This window comes from Rhagoletis zephyria, unplaced genomic scaffold (assembly GCF_001687245.7).
Source record: "Rhagoletis zephyria isolate East Lansing unplaced genomic scaffold, Rhagoletis_zephyria_1.1 Rzeph_scaffold_00850, whole genome shotgun sequence".
Lineage (NCBI taxonomy): Eukaryota > Metazoa > Arthropoda > Insecta > Diptera > Tephritidae > Rhagoletis > Rhagoletis zephyria.
Genome location: NW_016157934.1, coordinates 71397 through 85514, shown reverse-complemented (window position 1 = coordinate 85514; position 14118 = coordinate 71397). Strand labels below are relative to the sequence as shown.

At 35.0% G+C, this 14118-nt stretch overlaps 1 protein-coding gene across 1 annotated transcript in view; it reads right to left on the bottom strand.

Moving 5' to 3' along the window:
* The window catches only part of LOC108361789 (Delta[1]-pyrroline-5-carboxylate synthase), a 138281-nt gene that overhangs the window by 61145 nt on the left and 63018 nt on the right, over positions 1-14118 (bottom strand). The window contains exons 3-4 of the mRNA XM_017614546.1: positions 1303-1560; positions 817-1042 (exon numbers count right to left, since the gene is read on the bottom strand). Coding sequence (XP_017470035.1) covers positions 817-1042; positions 1303-1560 — 484 coding nt within the window. The remainder of the gene's footprint in view (positions 1-816; positions 1043-1302; positions 1561-14118) is intronic.

Below are 14118 nucleotides of genomic sequence, written 5' to 3'. Positions count from 1 at the left end.
GCGCTTGGTGGCGGCTTACAATTGATTGACGAAATTGATAACCTTCGTATGGTCCGTTCGTTTCCTAGCGTCTGTTGATGGGTATGTTAAGACTAATCGTATTGTGTTTCTGTTAAGGTCTTGTAGGTGTTGCGTCGTTGTCTTCAACTGTATTGGCAGATTGAGAGATAGATGTCGTCCTACATGTATAAAATCCATAAAAAAATTTTAAGCGAATCGGAGACATGACATCATTTTTTTTACGAAATCCGTCCGACTGGTATATATAACTACATAAGTATATATACATACATATGTTGTGGCATACTAATCTTACTACGCATATGTGTATACATATGTATAAATACTATATGTACATAAGTGTAAAGATAATCTCTTATTTTTTATTTTTTGTTAAAATGACGGCGACTGCAATATGAGTGAATTTCAATTCCATAGTTTTTAGTTTATTCGGTTTGTTATTAGCTTTTTAAACTAATATAAAATAAAGACATTTATATTTCTTTGCTTAAAAACACAAATTTGTTTTTATTTCTAGTAGTAGCAGGGATCACACGGTTTATGCATTTGTACAGGTTTGTGCATTTTGACAGTTACAGAGTGTGGTTATTTGGAAATTTTTTTAAATTCCTAGACAACAGCATTCTGTGGTCGGTCAAACCAGACAATCGTTAACTTAAACCAAAAAAAATTTAATTTTACTTATTTAGTTCATACGGAATACCTGCAAGGTATCGTTTCATCCCTAGTGGCGGTTATATTGGTTGACTATTTATCGGATTTGTGTCTGTTTATTTAATGAATCATCTAACTAACCTGCTGGGTAGTCACATTTGGCGTCTCTAACTATCTTAAGCGCTTTACGCAGATCGGCGTCTTTATCAATGAAAACATGGCAGACACCTTCGGCGTGTCCCAGCACTGGTATGTGTACAGATTGCTCCTGTATAGTACGAACAAGTTCTGACGATCCACGCGGAATTATTAAATCAATATGATCTTCCATTGATAAAAGGTCACTAATTTCTTCACGAGTTGAAACCTAAAATAATAAAGTGAAAGGGACCAGTCTTTTATGTGATTTCATAGCTATTTATATTACTAGTGGTAGCTATATTTACATATGTTGGCTTTAAATAACTTAGTAATTGTTTTCAAATTAAACCATATATTATACATACCTTAAAATTTATCAACATCCTAATTCACTATTCGGTATTTTAAATTTAATAAAGTTTTAACAACTTTCTAGACGCCCTTACTTTGGATTCATAATTTGTGATAAAACTAAATTCTACTCACCAGGGAAACTGCATTCTCTGCTCCAACCGTAGAAAGTGCCTCCTTGACCAACTCCATCAGAGCTTTATTGCTGTGAGAAGCCTCTTTGCCCCCCTTAAGTAGAAGGCCGTTGGCTGACGCCATTGCCAAAGCAGCTACCTGAGGCAACGAATCAGGACGAGATTCGAATATTACTAAGAGGACTCCAATAGGAACAGTGACTTGTTTTAATTCCAAATTATCTGCCAATCGCGTGTAACGTAGCACCCGTCCAACATTCTGAAGCAAAAATCATCGTTTTAATGTTTTAAATATTTAGAACGGGATATTTGTTATGTGCAGGGAACGATTTTAAGGACCTAAAAACCCATAAAAATCGTAAAGGTATTTATTTTAGAAATGTTTATTTTACAAGTAAAAAAGTGAGTTATGGCGAATCCGCTACGTGCACTGTAAAACATTGTAAATATTTCCCCTTTCTGTAAACTAAATGATAGGCAGGGAAGTTTCTCCAGAAAGTTTCGATAATATGGTTAATTAGACTTAATGAAATAATTGGACCAATTTGGGTATGTATAAATCGATAAGAGCTTTTCGATACACAGTTATATTGTCATAACTGAGCGATGCCACGCCCATTTTCCATAAATCTATAATAATCTTATTTCCTGTTAAGAGATTGATGTAAAATTCACTTGGAGGAAATACAGTTACAGTTAAGTTGCACGGCTCAATACCGACTCTTGCGTCCTCGTTCACAGTCTGGGCAATGTGAGAAACCTATGTGCGAGATGCGGTAACCAACTCGAGTGGAGCCTTGGGTCACGGCAGAAAGAGAGGTAGCTTCGGTGGGGCCGCTCAGACTAATTCGGTTTAAGGGCTCACAGAAGTCTGCAGCGTAAGTTCACCAGTAGGTGCGGCTGCAAGCAGGTGACTGTGTTAAAGCCAGTGGCTCGCTATATAAACGTGCACCCGGTTGAAGGACCACAAAATTCTAGCAAAACCTGGTGAGCTGGATTTGGGACCCGGCACGTAAAACCATTTCCTATGACAGCGATGCCCCTTCTTTTGATGACCTGGAATGTCCGGACCTTTAATGGAATGCACGAAATCAGAATAAATTTATCAGTCGTTGATAGAGTTGCCAGATTTTTTGTGCACGAAATCAATACCTTAGATTTTTCTATGCTATAAAACTCTGAACTTTTCAGTACACTTTTATTCAAAGCAAAATTATGAATGTAAGTAACAGGAAATCCTTTACACTGCCAAAGTACATGTATTTAACAATATTTTGGTATACATATAAAATATAGTTCACAAAAAATAAAAATGGTATTGATTTTAACATGAGTGTACACATTAAGATGTAGTATAAAAATATCCTTATAATATCATTGTACACAAGAGCCAATAAATTATTTTATATTTGACATTTTTTAATAGCAACAATGAGATCATTTCCACTTTCAGTGTTTAAATAGTCAAAGATTCTATACATTTCATTTTAAAATTATTATTAATTTGAAGCTCACTTTCAAAAATTTTAATTAAAAGTCGGTTTTTCTCTTTGCGCCAGGAAGCAAACTTTATACTTAAAAGCCTGTCAGTTGCTTCGTTTGAGTGTGGTATTGAAAAAAAAAACAAAATTACATATTTTGACGTAGAATACGTCTTACCTTTCGATATGAAGGCTATGCTCAATTGTTGTTGTAATTTTTAGAGTTTCACGAAAACGCTTATTGCACAAGAACTAGTGAAGCGATTTCAAAGAAAGGTGTGGCGTTTTAAAGACAAAATTCCAAACCTATCGACAGATACATTTCTGTAAGTAATCAATTCAGTGTCTGCTGTAGAAACAACGGTAAATATTGTCTTATTTCGGGGTCAATTTTGAACATTTAATGTGCTCTAGCAACTTATGATTTGCAGACAAAACTATCATTTTCGGGATATAGGTTCTCTGGAGCAGTAGAAATATTATCGTGTACAAAATTTATATAAATTCAACAAATATCAAGCATTTTAAGGCAACATTTTTTTGAAAAAGTTAGCAAATTTTTTTTTTATTTCCACAACTCTCGAAAACCGCTCTAATGATTTTGTTTTTGTTTTCCTTAGTCAAAAATTCAAGTTGGTTGATATCTTCTAAGCATGTTTATTTTATTCAAATATATGGGTATAACTGATTTTCCATACAAAATCACTTCGTCATCATGCAAACACGTGCTTGCGCTGGAGATGAGAGAAGGAGACAAAAAGTATGTGCGCGTATGTATGTAGGTATTTCGGATTTTGAGTAACAGATGGCACAATATTTATAACCTAATCGCAGCGTATGTATGTAAATACATACATACGACCATATGTTGATTGCAGTTAATGTGGATCTGTTTTTCTTATAGTATCTACTCTATGTATGTATGTATGTAGCAACTTATGATTCGCAGATATAACTTTAGTTTTCGGGTTATAGGTTCCTTGGAGTAATATAAATATTATCGTGTACAAATTTTATATAAATTCAATAAATATCGGGCATTTTAAGGCAAAAAATTGTTGAAAAAATTAGCAAATTTTTTGTATTACCTATATTATCGAACACATGATTTTGTTTTTGTTTTCATTAATAAAAAAAATCAAGTTTTTTTCTTTCGTTTGGTATATGAGATGTATTGGTTGATATCTTCTAAGTATGTTTATTTTATTCAAATACATATATGGGCATTAATAATGTGACCAACCGTACTTCTTTCGGAAGTACAGTACTTCTTTTTCGCTCTTGTACTTCGTACTTCGAAGTACAGTCAAATGTACTTCTTTGCGATATTTTGTACTTCAGGAGGGAGATTCTGATTCGGATCGCTATCGCACTTTTTGACGCATGATATAAATGTTTTTGCGTCAAAAAGTGCGATAGCGATTTTAAAATGGTCGCTAACTAGTTACAGAATCTCCCCCTAGGTCCTGTACTTCTCTTCTGGACGATCGTCACATGGCCTGGGCGATGAATTCGTTCAAGCCATTAAAGTCGTCGGGAACCGATGGCATCATATATGTGCGCAGCTGCAAAGGGCTCTGAAGGAGTCGTGTAATTGGTTGGATCCTATTTATGCGAACTGCGTGAAGACCGGGTACATCCAAAGGCTTGGAGTGTAGACAGTGTTGCGTTCATCCCGAAGGCCGAAAAAGGATCTCATATTTCCCCTCTTCGTTTTTGCTAAAAACGCTTTTGCTAAAAACGCAAGAGAGAACTGATAGACCTGTACGGAGTCAATAGAAGCACGCCACAACGTGGTATTCCCTCTCCCCTGCTCTGGATTTAAGGGACGATTTCTACGGTGGGCGATCAACGGCGACTTCCGAGGTAGCCTAATATTGAGGAAAGGGCAGGAAAGGTGTCGGTAGCCTTGAACTGCGGCAGGGGAGCTATCGGTGAAAGGTTGGGTCCTTCGCCCAAATTAATTCATTAGCTCTAGGAAACCAGATTTAAGCCTATATTTTTTCAAGCAGCCCTTGTCTGGTAGAACTCACTAGAGAAGGCTACACTTGTAACAGGAATTAGCGGAACATTAGAAACCACACCTACACTGGCGCTTAACATACTACATATGTTGAACACGGCGCATGCGAATATTGCAGACAGAATTGTCGCAGCACGAACTGATATTAAGCTAAGGGAAACCGGGTCCTTTTGTGACATAGAAAAGGAAAATAAGACGTTTCTCTGCCGCAGAAAATGTTTTTATAGGGCACCAGGAATGAGACTAGGAATTTCAACTGAGCCTTTTGTATCAGCTGTCAAGAGGAAGATGAAGTGGAATCATCTCGACTTTTTCTTTTAGACTGTCCAACCTTCGCGAGGCTAAGATGGAAGCATTTTGGGTCGCACTTCTGAACAAACACTGAGCTCTCAGGGATCGAAATTAGCCGCATTCGAAATTTCGTAATCGGCACGCGGCGTTAACTTAAACCATCCTAAGCTGTACTTCTGTGAGCTATGAAATAGTTGGTCACATTAGGCATAAATGATTTTCCATACAAAATCACTTTGTCATCATTTTGCAAGCACGTGCATGCGGTGAATGTGAGAGAAGGAGACAAAAAGTATGTGCGTGTAGTAGGGATGTTGCGAATGTGGAACTTTAGACATCCGCGGATGCGGATGTTTAAAAGCTAACATCCGCGGATGCGGATGCGAATGCGGATGTCAAATGTTTTTAAGAAATATTTTAGGTGAGTAAATTAAGTGATTTAATGTTTCTGATAATGATAATGTTTCTTTTTTTATTTAGTACTTGAATTTAAAAATTGGAACATTGTATTTAATAAAAAGCTATGTTGCTGCCTTTTCGGGTTACAGCCTATTTTTTAAAGGGTCGTAAATCAAACCTGCGCCACTCGCTCGAGGCGACAAACTTGAAAAACTTGACAAAGTTGTAAATTCTTTTAGATTGACGCGACACCAGTTGGGAGGACTTGCAGTTTTATTTATTTTTCTTTTTATTGCGGTTCAATATTTCCTTTTTGAGAATTGCATGGGGGCTGTAAATGTCGCATGTATCCTCCTGACTTTCATGTTCACAATCTTCAGAATTTGTAGAACCTGTATCGTCATCAGCGTTTTTCGGTTTGAGTTTTTGTAATTCATTTTTAATCCTTTCTTCTGTGACTGGTTTGAAAAATGTGTGCTTATAGCGAGGTTCTAAATAGGTGGATATGGCAAATAAATTGTTATTTTCTAGGAATGAAAATTTCGAAAAAAATTCTTTTTTGAAAGTTGTGGCTGCTAGCCGAATTTATAATAATTTGAATTATTGGAATCACGGACGATGAAGGTCTCACATCTGCTCGAAAAGATTCACCCGTAATGAATATCTTGTAATTCGTTTTTTTTTTATTAGCTGAGCTCAACTTTTCCTAGTTGCAGGCAGTCACAATTAATTACTTACCGCGGTCGGTGCCATAAGCCATAAAATCCGTTTTGTTGTTCCATTCCATGCACTCAATGTGGTTTGATATTTGGAGGCAGGAGGAGTGTGACTTGGCATGCAATATAACGTTAGTATAGTATGGAAAGGGCGTATTTCACATTTCTCTGAAATGCAAAAACGATGTGGGGATTTATAATTCGATGAAATGCGTCATAATCAATCAAATAGTGAATTTTGGATTTTTAGTTAGTTCAGCGACGGTATGAGTTACGCCCTTTCCATACTATACTAACGATATATTGCATGCCAAGTCCCACTCCTCAATAGATATTAAATTCGCCTTGAATTGATTCTTATTTGATTTGTGAACTTGACTGTCGACTTTTTCACATTTTATTTTACTTTATTTTTATTTCGCTGCGTGCAAATTTTGATAATTATCACACATTTAAAGTAAATGTTGTTGTTTTCGAGGGAACAGAGGGCTATTTGCATAGTAAAACCGGTCAAAATTATTTGGTGTGTTTTCTGCTAAGTAATCAAAGAAAACACGGAACTTAATCTTAGTTTTTTCAACAGACCTTTGACAAATAATATTCCATAGTTACATAATTCTTACCAAATTAAAGGTTATGTTTTATCGCGCAAATTGTCGATTCTTCTTATAACTAAACGTTGAACATCTCCGCTGGAAATACCTAATGAAGAATATTACTCTTTGAATTTAAATTACAAAAGAAGGGGACGTAGGGGGCAGTTTTGACGTAGCATCTCCGCAGGCAAAAAATATTGGCTAGAATTTGTGATTTTGTTTGCCCAGATATACGTTTTATCAGTGTACTTGCACAATATTCGCATTCGCAAAAGCTCCGCATTGATTATTAAGAATGCGAATGTTAAAATTAATGCGGAAGCTCCGCGGTTGCGAATGCGAATATTCGCGACACCCTGGCGCGTAGGTATCTCGGCTTTTGAATAACAGATCTGTACCGTTCATCAGATCTGTACCGTTCGTTCGATTTTACAAAATGAGATATCGAATTAAAGGGCTTGGCCTGTGGATGTGCAATAAATTCTTATTTTTTCAAAAAGGGTTGCCACTTGATAAAAAATTTAATTCAAATTATTTTTAAGTTAAATCAATTATTACACTATGAGTCTCGATCATAATGGTTTTGAAAAGGCTTTATTTCTTAATTGTGTGTAGAAGCGTTGCCACCTGTTTCAAAAAGCAAGTTCTGCTTAAATAAAGGCAGACAATTTAAATGTATATCCTGATATGGATGTCAGGCGAAAGAGGTTGTGGTTTGAAAATATTTTGCAGAGAGTTGCCACCTTGTTACAAAGTTAGATTCAATATAAGCAATAGGTTAAATAAATTACTTCAATGTGAATAGAAATCAAAATTGCTTTGAAGAAACTTTATTTCCAAACTGCATGTATAAGTGTTGCCACTTGATTTTATAATTAAATTCAAATTTAATTAAGAGTATTAGATAATTTAAATATGTATAATAATACGAGTGTTAGACGAAAAAGGTTTATCGAGGTTTTGGTTTAAAAATAATTTGAACAGGAGTGCCATCTGTTTGAAAAGTCGAATTAGATTAAATTTTATGAAATATTGAAATATTGGCATCAAACAGAGGAGTATTAAGAAAAATTGAGTTTCAGCATTTATAACATTAAAGAGGGTTTCCACCGGTGTAAAAAATTAAAGTCAAATTATTTAGTTAGTCAAATGACATATTAAAGTATGGGTATAAATTGACATGGGTTAAAAATGTTTTTTTCTTAACTTTATTTAAGAGGCTTTCCATATGTTTTAGAAATTAGAAGATATATGTACAATTTAAATATGTATCTCAATGTGTGTGTTAATCGAAAAAGGTTTAACAAGGTTTTGGTTTTAAAGTATTTTGAATAGGGTTACCACCTGTTTTAAAATTAGAATTTAATTAAAGTATACATACGTTAAATGAAATATTAAAACCTGACGTGCAGCAAAGACCACTTGTTACAAACGTGTGCCAGACCTTCCTATACTGTATCCAACAACCCGCTATCGTAGACGGCGGTGAATGGGGGTATAATTTAATTAAGTTGCGATTGCTTCTGTCTTCGGACGCGCTTAGGGATTTTAACGCTTACTAAGTATAATTCTCCTTTCTGTGTTCCCGGAAAAGAGGGGCTTCCGCATGTCAAAGGCATACCACATTTCTTGTGCTTATAACTCCGACTGCGCCATCCACAGTATTTTCGCGCAGAACCCACATCGAAATTTACAAAAAAGTGCATAGTGCAAATTTATTAATAATCTAGTGGTCGGAAATTTGAAACATTTATTTAGAATTAAAGTTTAATCCTTTAATTACACGTGTATGTTAAAGTTTTTAGATTCGGGTTATGCGTTTGGACCCAACAACCGAAAATCATTGTACAAATAAATAAACCGGGCCCAAGTTTCTCGATAAGGGGCAAAAATATTCTTCTTTGTTCGTTCATATTAAGCAGTGGATAAAAATATAGGTATACACGAAAGGCAAATTTGTATGTTTAAAAGAACACCACTAATATTTCCTGCAAACGATTTACATGTTTTATCTCGCTTCCGACAAAGAATTGTTTTTTGTACAAAATAACGCAAACAATTTGCAATTTCTTCCTCGTTCGTTTTTAGGCATGCCATTGTTACGAATTTCAAAAGTTCGAAAATAGGATTCGGATTGTAGCATACTATTTCTACGATTGGTAGCAAATTCCGAATGCGAAAAAGTTGCAGAATAGTGGTGAAAGTCTTCTTTATTTTTTATGAATTTGGGTATAAGAATACGCTAAATAGAGTATCTAACTCGTTGTCTTGTATGCAAACTTCTTTTACAATAGGTGTGTACTCGTATTGAGAGGACAAAATTATCCAGCAGAAAAAAATTCTGAGAATTTAGCAGCATTCGCTCTCAAAGAGACAAAATATCCACAGAAGTACGAGAACGCAAAATTTGCAAAAACTTGCAGCCTTCGAAACAGCTGATCACTTCCACAGTTGCCACTGGTAGGTCATTTGGCAATTTATTTTCTGTGTGGTACATATTGCCCGATTTTGCATTTTATACAATTGCATACTTTTGGAATCGAAAAACCTTTTTAAAATACAAATTAATTATATCGGAATGAATGAAATATTTTTCTCAAAAAAGAGAATATCCTCCAAACACCCATCCTTGATCTAAAAAAATTAGTAGATATCTACAAATGTACATTTATGTAGATGCTACAAATGTACATTTAAAATTATAAAATTATAATTTCAACAATCAACCTACCAAAACAAATTCGTCCAACAAAATTTCAGCTTGCTGCAGTTTTATTTATTTTGGTATATTTAAAGGACAATTATGGTACAAACGAAAAATGACATACGGCAACCATAGTCAGCACACACCAAAGTAAACAAACTGAAGATTAAAAGTAAATTAACTAAAAATAAACTCAACAAACCTTGTGCTTAATAACTTTACTCTCTTTTTCGTTGTATACTACCATTAATAATAAAATTTGCCATAAATAATTCAAAAAGGTAATATTTTCTTTTGTTTATTTACAAACATATGTTTGTGTCAGCTGATTTTCTTACTTGCAAGTTTTCGCTGGGAAAAGTTTTTCCAGCAGAAATTTGCAGCTTTCTATCACATTTTGCCCTCCCAATTTCCCCTACTTTGCAAGTTTTTTGGGTACGAGAACGCAAAACCAGTAAAAGTTTTCTAAAACTTTTGATAGCTTTGCGTACGAGTACACTCCTAATGTCAGTAAATTTAGAAAAAAGAATTTTTGGTTGAAGGCAAAAGTCATTCAGTTATTCAAATTTGTTGTTATTAAACTAAAAGTTATTTTCGAGATAACAAGCAACACCGGACAAAAAAAGTCAGCCCTTTTTTTAAATAAATTATACTCCATCACGATTGCTCCATTTGTTGTATTAATTGCTTCCGCTTATCAAACATTATCTGGAACATGTGAACTGTAATTAAATTATTTTCTTATTACTTTTTACAGTACAATGTTTTGCAAAAACCTTAAGAAAAACCTTAGGTATTATCTTTGTATAAAATAACTAGCAAATACCCTGCGTGCTTCGCGACGCCTCGTATGTAATTTTGCATCTTATACTACGTTTATGCGACAGAATTCATGAATTCAAAAGTGGTCACGTTTATGCATAGTTCGCGAATTCATGAAATAAAGATCTTCGAAAAAGTGGCAACGCACTAGCGAGAAACTGCACAGTAGGGTTGGGGCTTTTTTGGCCTCAATTTGAATTTAAAAAACCTGTTGGTACCAGAAAATGAATCATATTATATTTAAATTGGTTTTAATATATTTTCATTTTAATCTATTTGAATTTATTATATATTTGAACAATTCCACGTAACTTTTCCAGTGTTGTAAATCCTGTTTATGCCATTCATGCTTTTTAATCCAAAAACATCATAACCCTAGTAAACAGCTGTTTGTGAAACGTGGCGTTGTCGGACTTGCATTTCTTGATTTCATGATATGATGCCGAATTCATGGTTAACTTTCGTGTATAACTGAATTCATGAAATGGTGTTTATGCAGCCAATTTTAGCACAAATTCATGAAATGAATTCGTGAATTAGCCTACGCATAAACGTAGTAAAAGTTAAGGAGAAACCGTATTGAAACTCAAATGGGAAAACCTCTTCAGGGGAAGAATTTCGCCTCTATTAGTATCCATAATTCATCTGACCGGCCATTGTAACCCTAGTACATACGTATGTACATATAATGTATTGTAATCGATTGGTGATAATAATAAAAGTTAAGGTCTATCTTCGCAAATCAGTGCCGTATCAGTTCAGTATCATTGCCAATCAGCATCGATCAGTGATACAAATTCACACACATCCGTAGCAGGGTTGTTGCGAATATTCGCATTCGCATTCACCACCGCGGAGCTTCCGCATTAATTTCAAATGCGGAGCTTTTGCGAATGCGAATGTTGTGCAAAGTGCACTGATAAAACGTATATATGGCATACAAAATTACAAATTATAGCCAATATTTTTGCCTGTGGTCGTGGGAGTATTTGTGTAACAAAATTGGTCAAATGCCATATTTATCAACTACTAATAAAAATTTCTTTAAACATATTATTTCTTAAGCTATATAACCGAGCAATGGGCAGCCATACAAGTTCCAACATCTACTTGACCTTTGACGTACGTCGAAGAGAACATAGTCTTTTTAACAATGTTTTTTCTGTGCTTTAAACCTGCATTGCTTTCTTTCTTAATTATGATTTTTTGGACCAATCTTAAAAAAACTACTAGACACAAAAGAAGAAAGTGTGCACTGTAATTCCTAACCAAATTTTCGTGATTTCCTTTTGATGTTCCATATATTCGTTTCAATAATTTCAAATGGGGCTCTTTGGGGAATTTATTTTTAGCAAAAATTTTAGCAGTAATTTTGTTTACTTGTCGAGCAATATTTTTTTCATAGGGATATACATTGGATCCTTGGCTAAAAACTTCTGCGGTAAAACTGTCCCCTCTTTGCTATTTAAAGTCAAAGAGAAAGCTCCTTCAATAGGGATTTCCAGCAGAAATGATCAACGTCTTGCTATAAAGATAATCGATGCTCAAATAATTAAAAAACTATAGGTCTGACCTTTAATAAGATAAGAATTACGTAACTATCTGAGATTCAAATGCTTATAAAAAACAGGGTGCTTTTTTTTAAATAACAATATTCTGATCCGATTCGGCTGGCAGCCACGACTTTGAAAACAAAATTTTGTTCAAAATTTTCATTCCTGGAAAATAATAATTTATTTTTCATATCCACTTATTTAGCTCGCTATAAGCACACATTTTTCAAACCAGTCGCAGAAGAAAGTATTAAAAATGAATTACAGAAATTAAATCGAAAACCGCTGATGAAGTTACAGATTCCCCAAAAAAGAAAAACCTGACACATCTGGTTTGGCTTGTAAGCGCTGCTTGTTACTAATAATGTTTTTCGTTTTTGCAAATTAATAAACAGACTTCCTGAAGATTACGCGAAAATGCGTCGAAACGCGTAGGAGAAAAAAATAAACTTTGTTTTTATTTTCAACACACCGGCCGAAAAGCTCCAAATACAAATACACAAATTTTTGTTTAAATTTAAGCATATTCAAAAAGGTAGCCAGTTCCCTCCCAAAATGTATGCAAATTTGCACACCGTGTTAATCAATTTAAATACTGCTTTTTAACTTTTACTTACCAAATGTGTGGCGTAGACCAAATTTGAAATTTGTTTGTTGAATTCTAAACACTTAAGGCCAAATTCACAGTGCGTAGTTAACTCAGAATCGGCAGTTAACAACAGATTTTCAGTGCAGCACTATTTTAAAGTGTAGTATGGGGTCATTCGCGATCATAATTGTAGGAGCGAACAAAGTATTCACGGTGCCGTAGGAAGGCCGTATTACAAATGAACACTAAAAGACTAGCTAACGACGCGTCTTCAGAGGCGAGACTTATTGCCTACAATACGTCGTTTTGTTTGCCAAATATGTGTTAGTTTTATCAGTGGCAATATTTGTGTGTGGCGATTTTTATACCCGAGCGCACTTGTGCACAAAGGTATATTAAATTTGTTCACATACCCTGTGGGGAAAATCTCTAGTTCTAAACTGGCGCGCTTCTAGTACATTTAGACCCAGTACTGGTTCGCGACAAATATCTTTTGCATGCAAGCAAATGGCGAATTTAACATGGCGATGGCCTAGGAAGTGTCAATTGACCCCCGCTGCATCCCTTTTTCGATAGTTCAGAACCAGTTCTAAAATCGACAGACGAAAGAAAAAAGTATCATGATTTTTCAATCTTTTTGGTTCTTCCGTGTGTGCGATTTTAAGTTATTTTGGAAGAAATGTGTTTTCAATTTGAAATTAAATTTGTTTGAATGATTTTAAGAAATGTACGTTTACATATCTTTAGCTGTAGCTGAGTTTTCAGAGGTGCTCACTGTTATTTCTTAGATTCCTGACGGTCCCAAGATGTTGAAATGTTAACACAAATTTTAGTTTTGTATTACCAAGCTATGAAAAAGCATCTGCGAAGCACAGAATAGAAGCGTATTTGAACGAAAAAGCCCCCGAACACATATCTATGTAAAGTAAACAAGCCCCCCGCTGCATCCCTTATTCGATAGTTCCGAACTAGTTCTAAATTCGACAAATAAGATCTAGTTCGTTCTGCATCCCTTTTTCTATAGTTCCGAACCATTTCTAAATTCATTACTTTAGATATAGATTTCTAGTGAAAAAAACTGAAAAAATTAGTTTTTTAAAAGTACCACTTTTCGCCGATTTTGGTCTGGTGGGGATCTAGTTCCTATCGGACTAGTTCCTTTTTGGCGATAAAGACCTAGCACGGAACTAGAAATTTGATTCACTAGTCCGCGGTTTCCCTGCAGGGTAACGGTTGTTTGTAACAGCCAAAACGAATCGAGATGGATATAGACAAATGTATACACAAATGCTCAGAATGAATAGAGAAGTTGATTAAGCCATGTCTGTCTGTCCGTCCGTCTGTCCGTCCGTCCGTGTACACAATAACTCGAGCAAAAACTGAGATATCTCAACGAAATTTGGTATGTAGGTTTCCATTTATCCAAGGTAGGTTGGTATTGAAAATGCGCGAAATCGGACTGTAACCACGCCCACTTCTCATATAACGGCAATTTTCAGAAATACGAAAACTGCGATATTTTAGTAACTACTGGACTATTCTGATTTAGACTTATGGGATCTCGGTCGAAAGGAATTTTCCCACTATTTTTATTTATGTACAAAAAAAAGTCATTCGTGGCCCATTTTTTTTTTTTTTTTTTT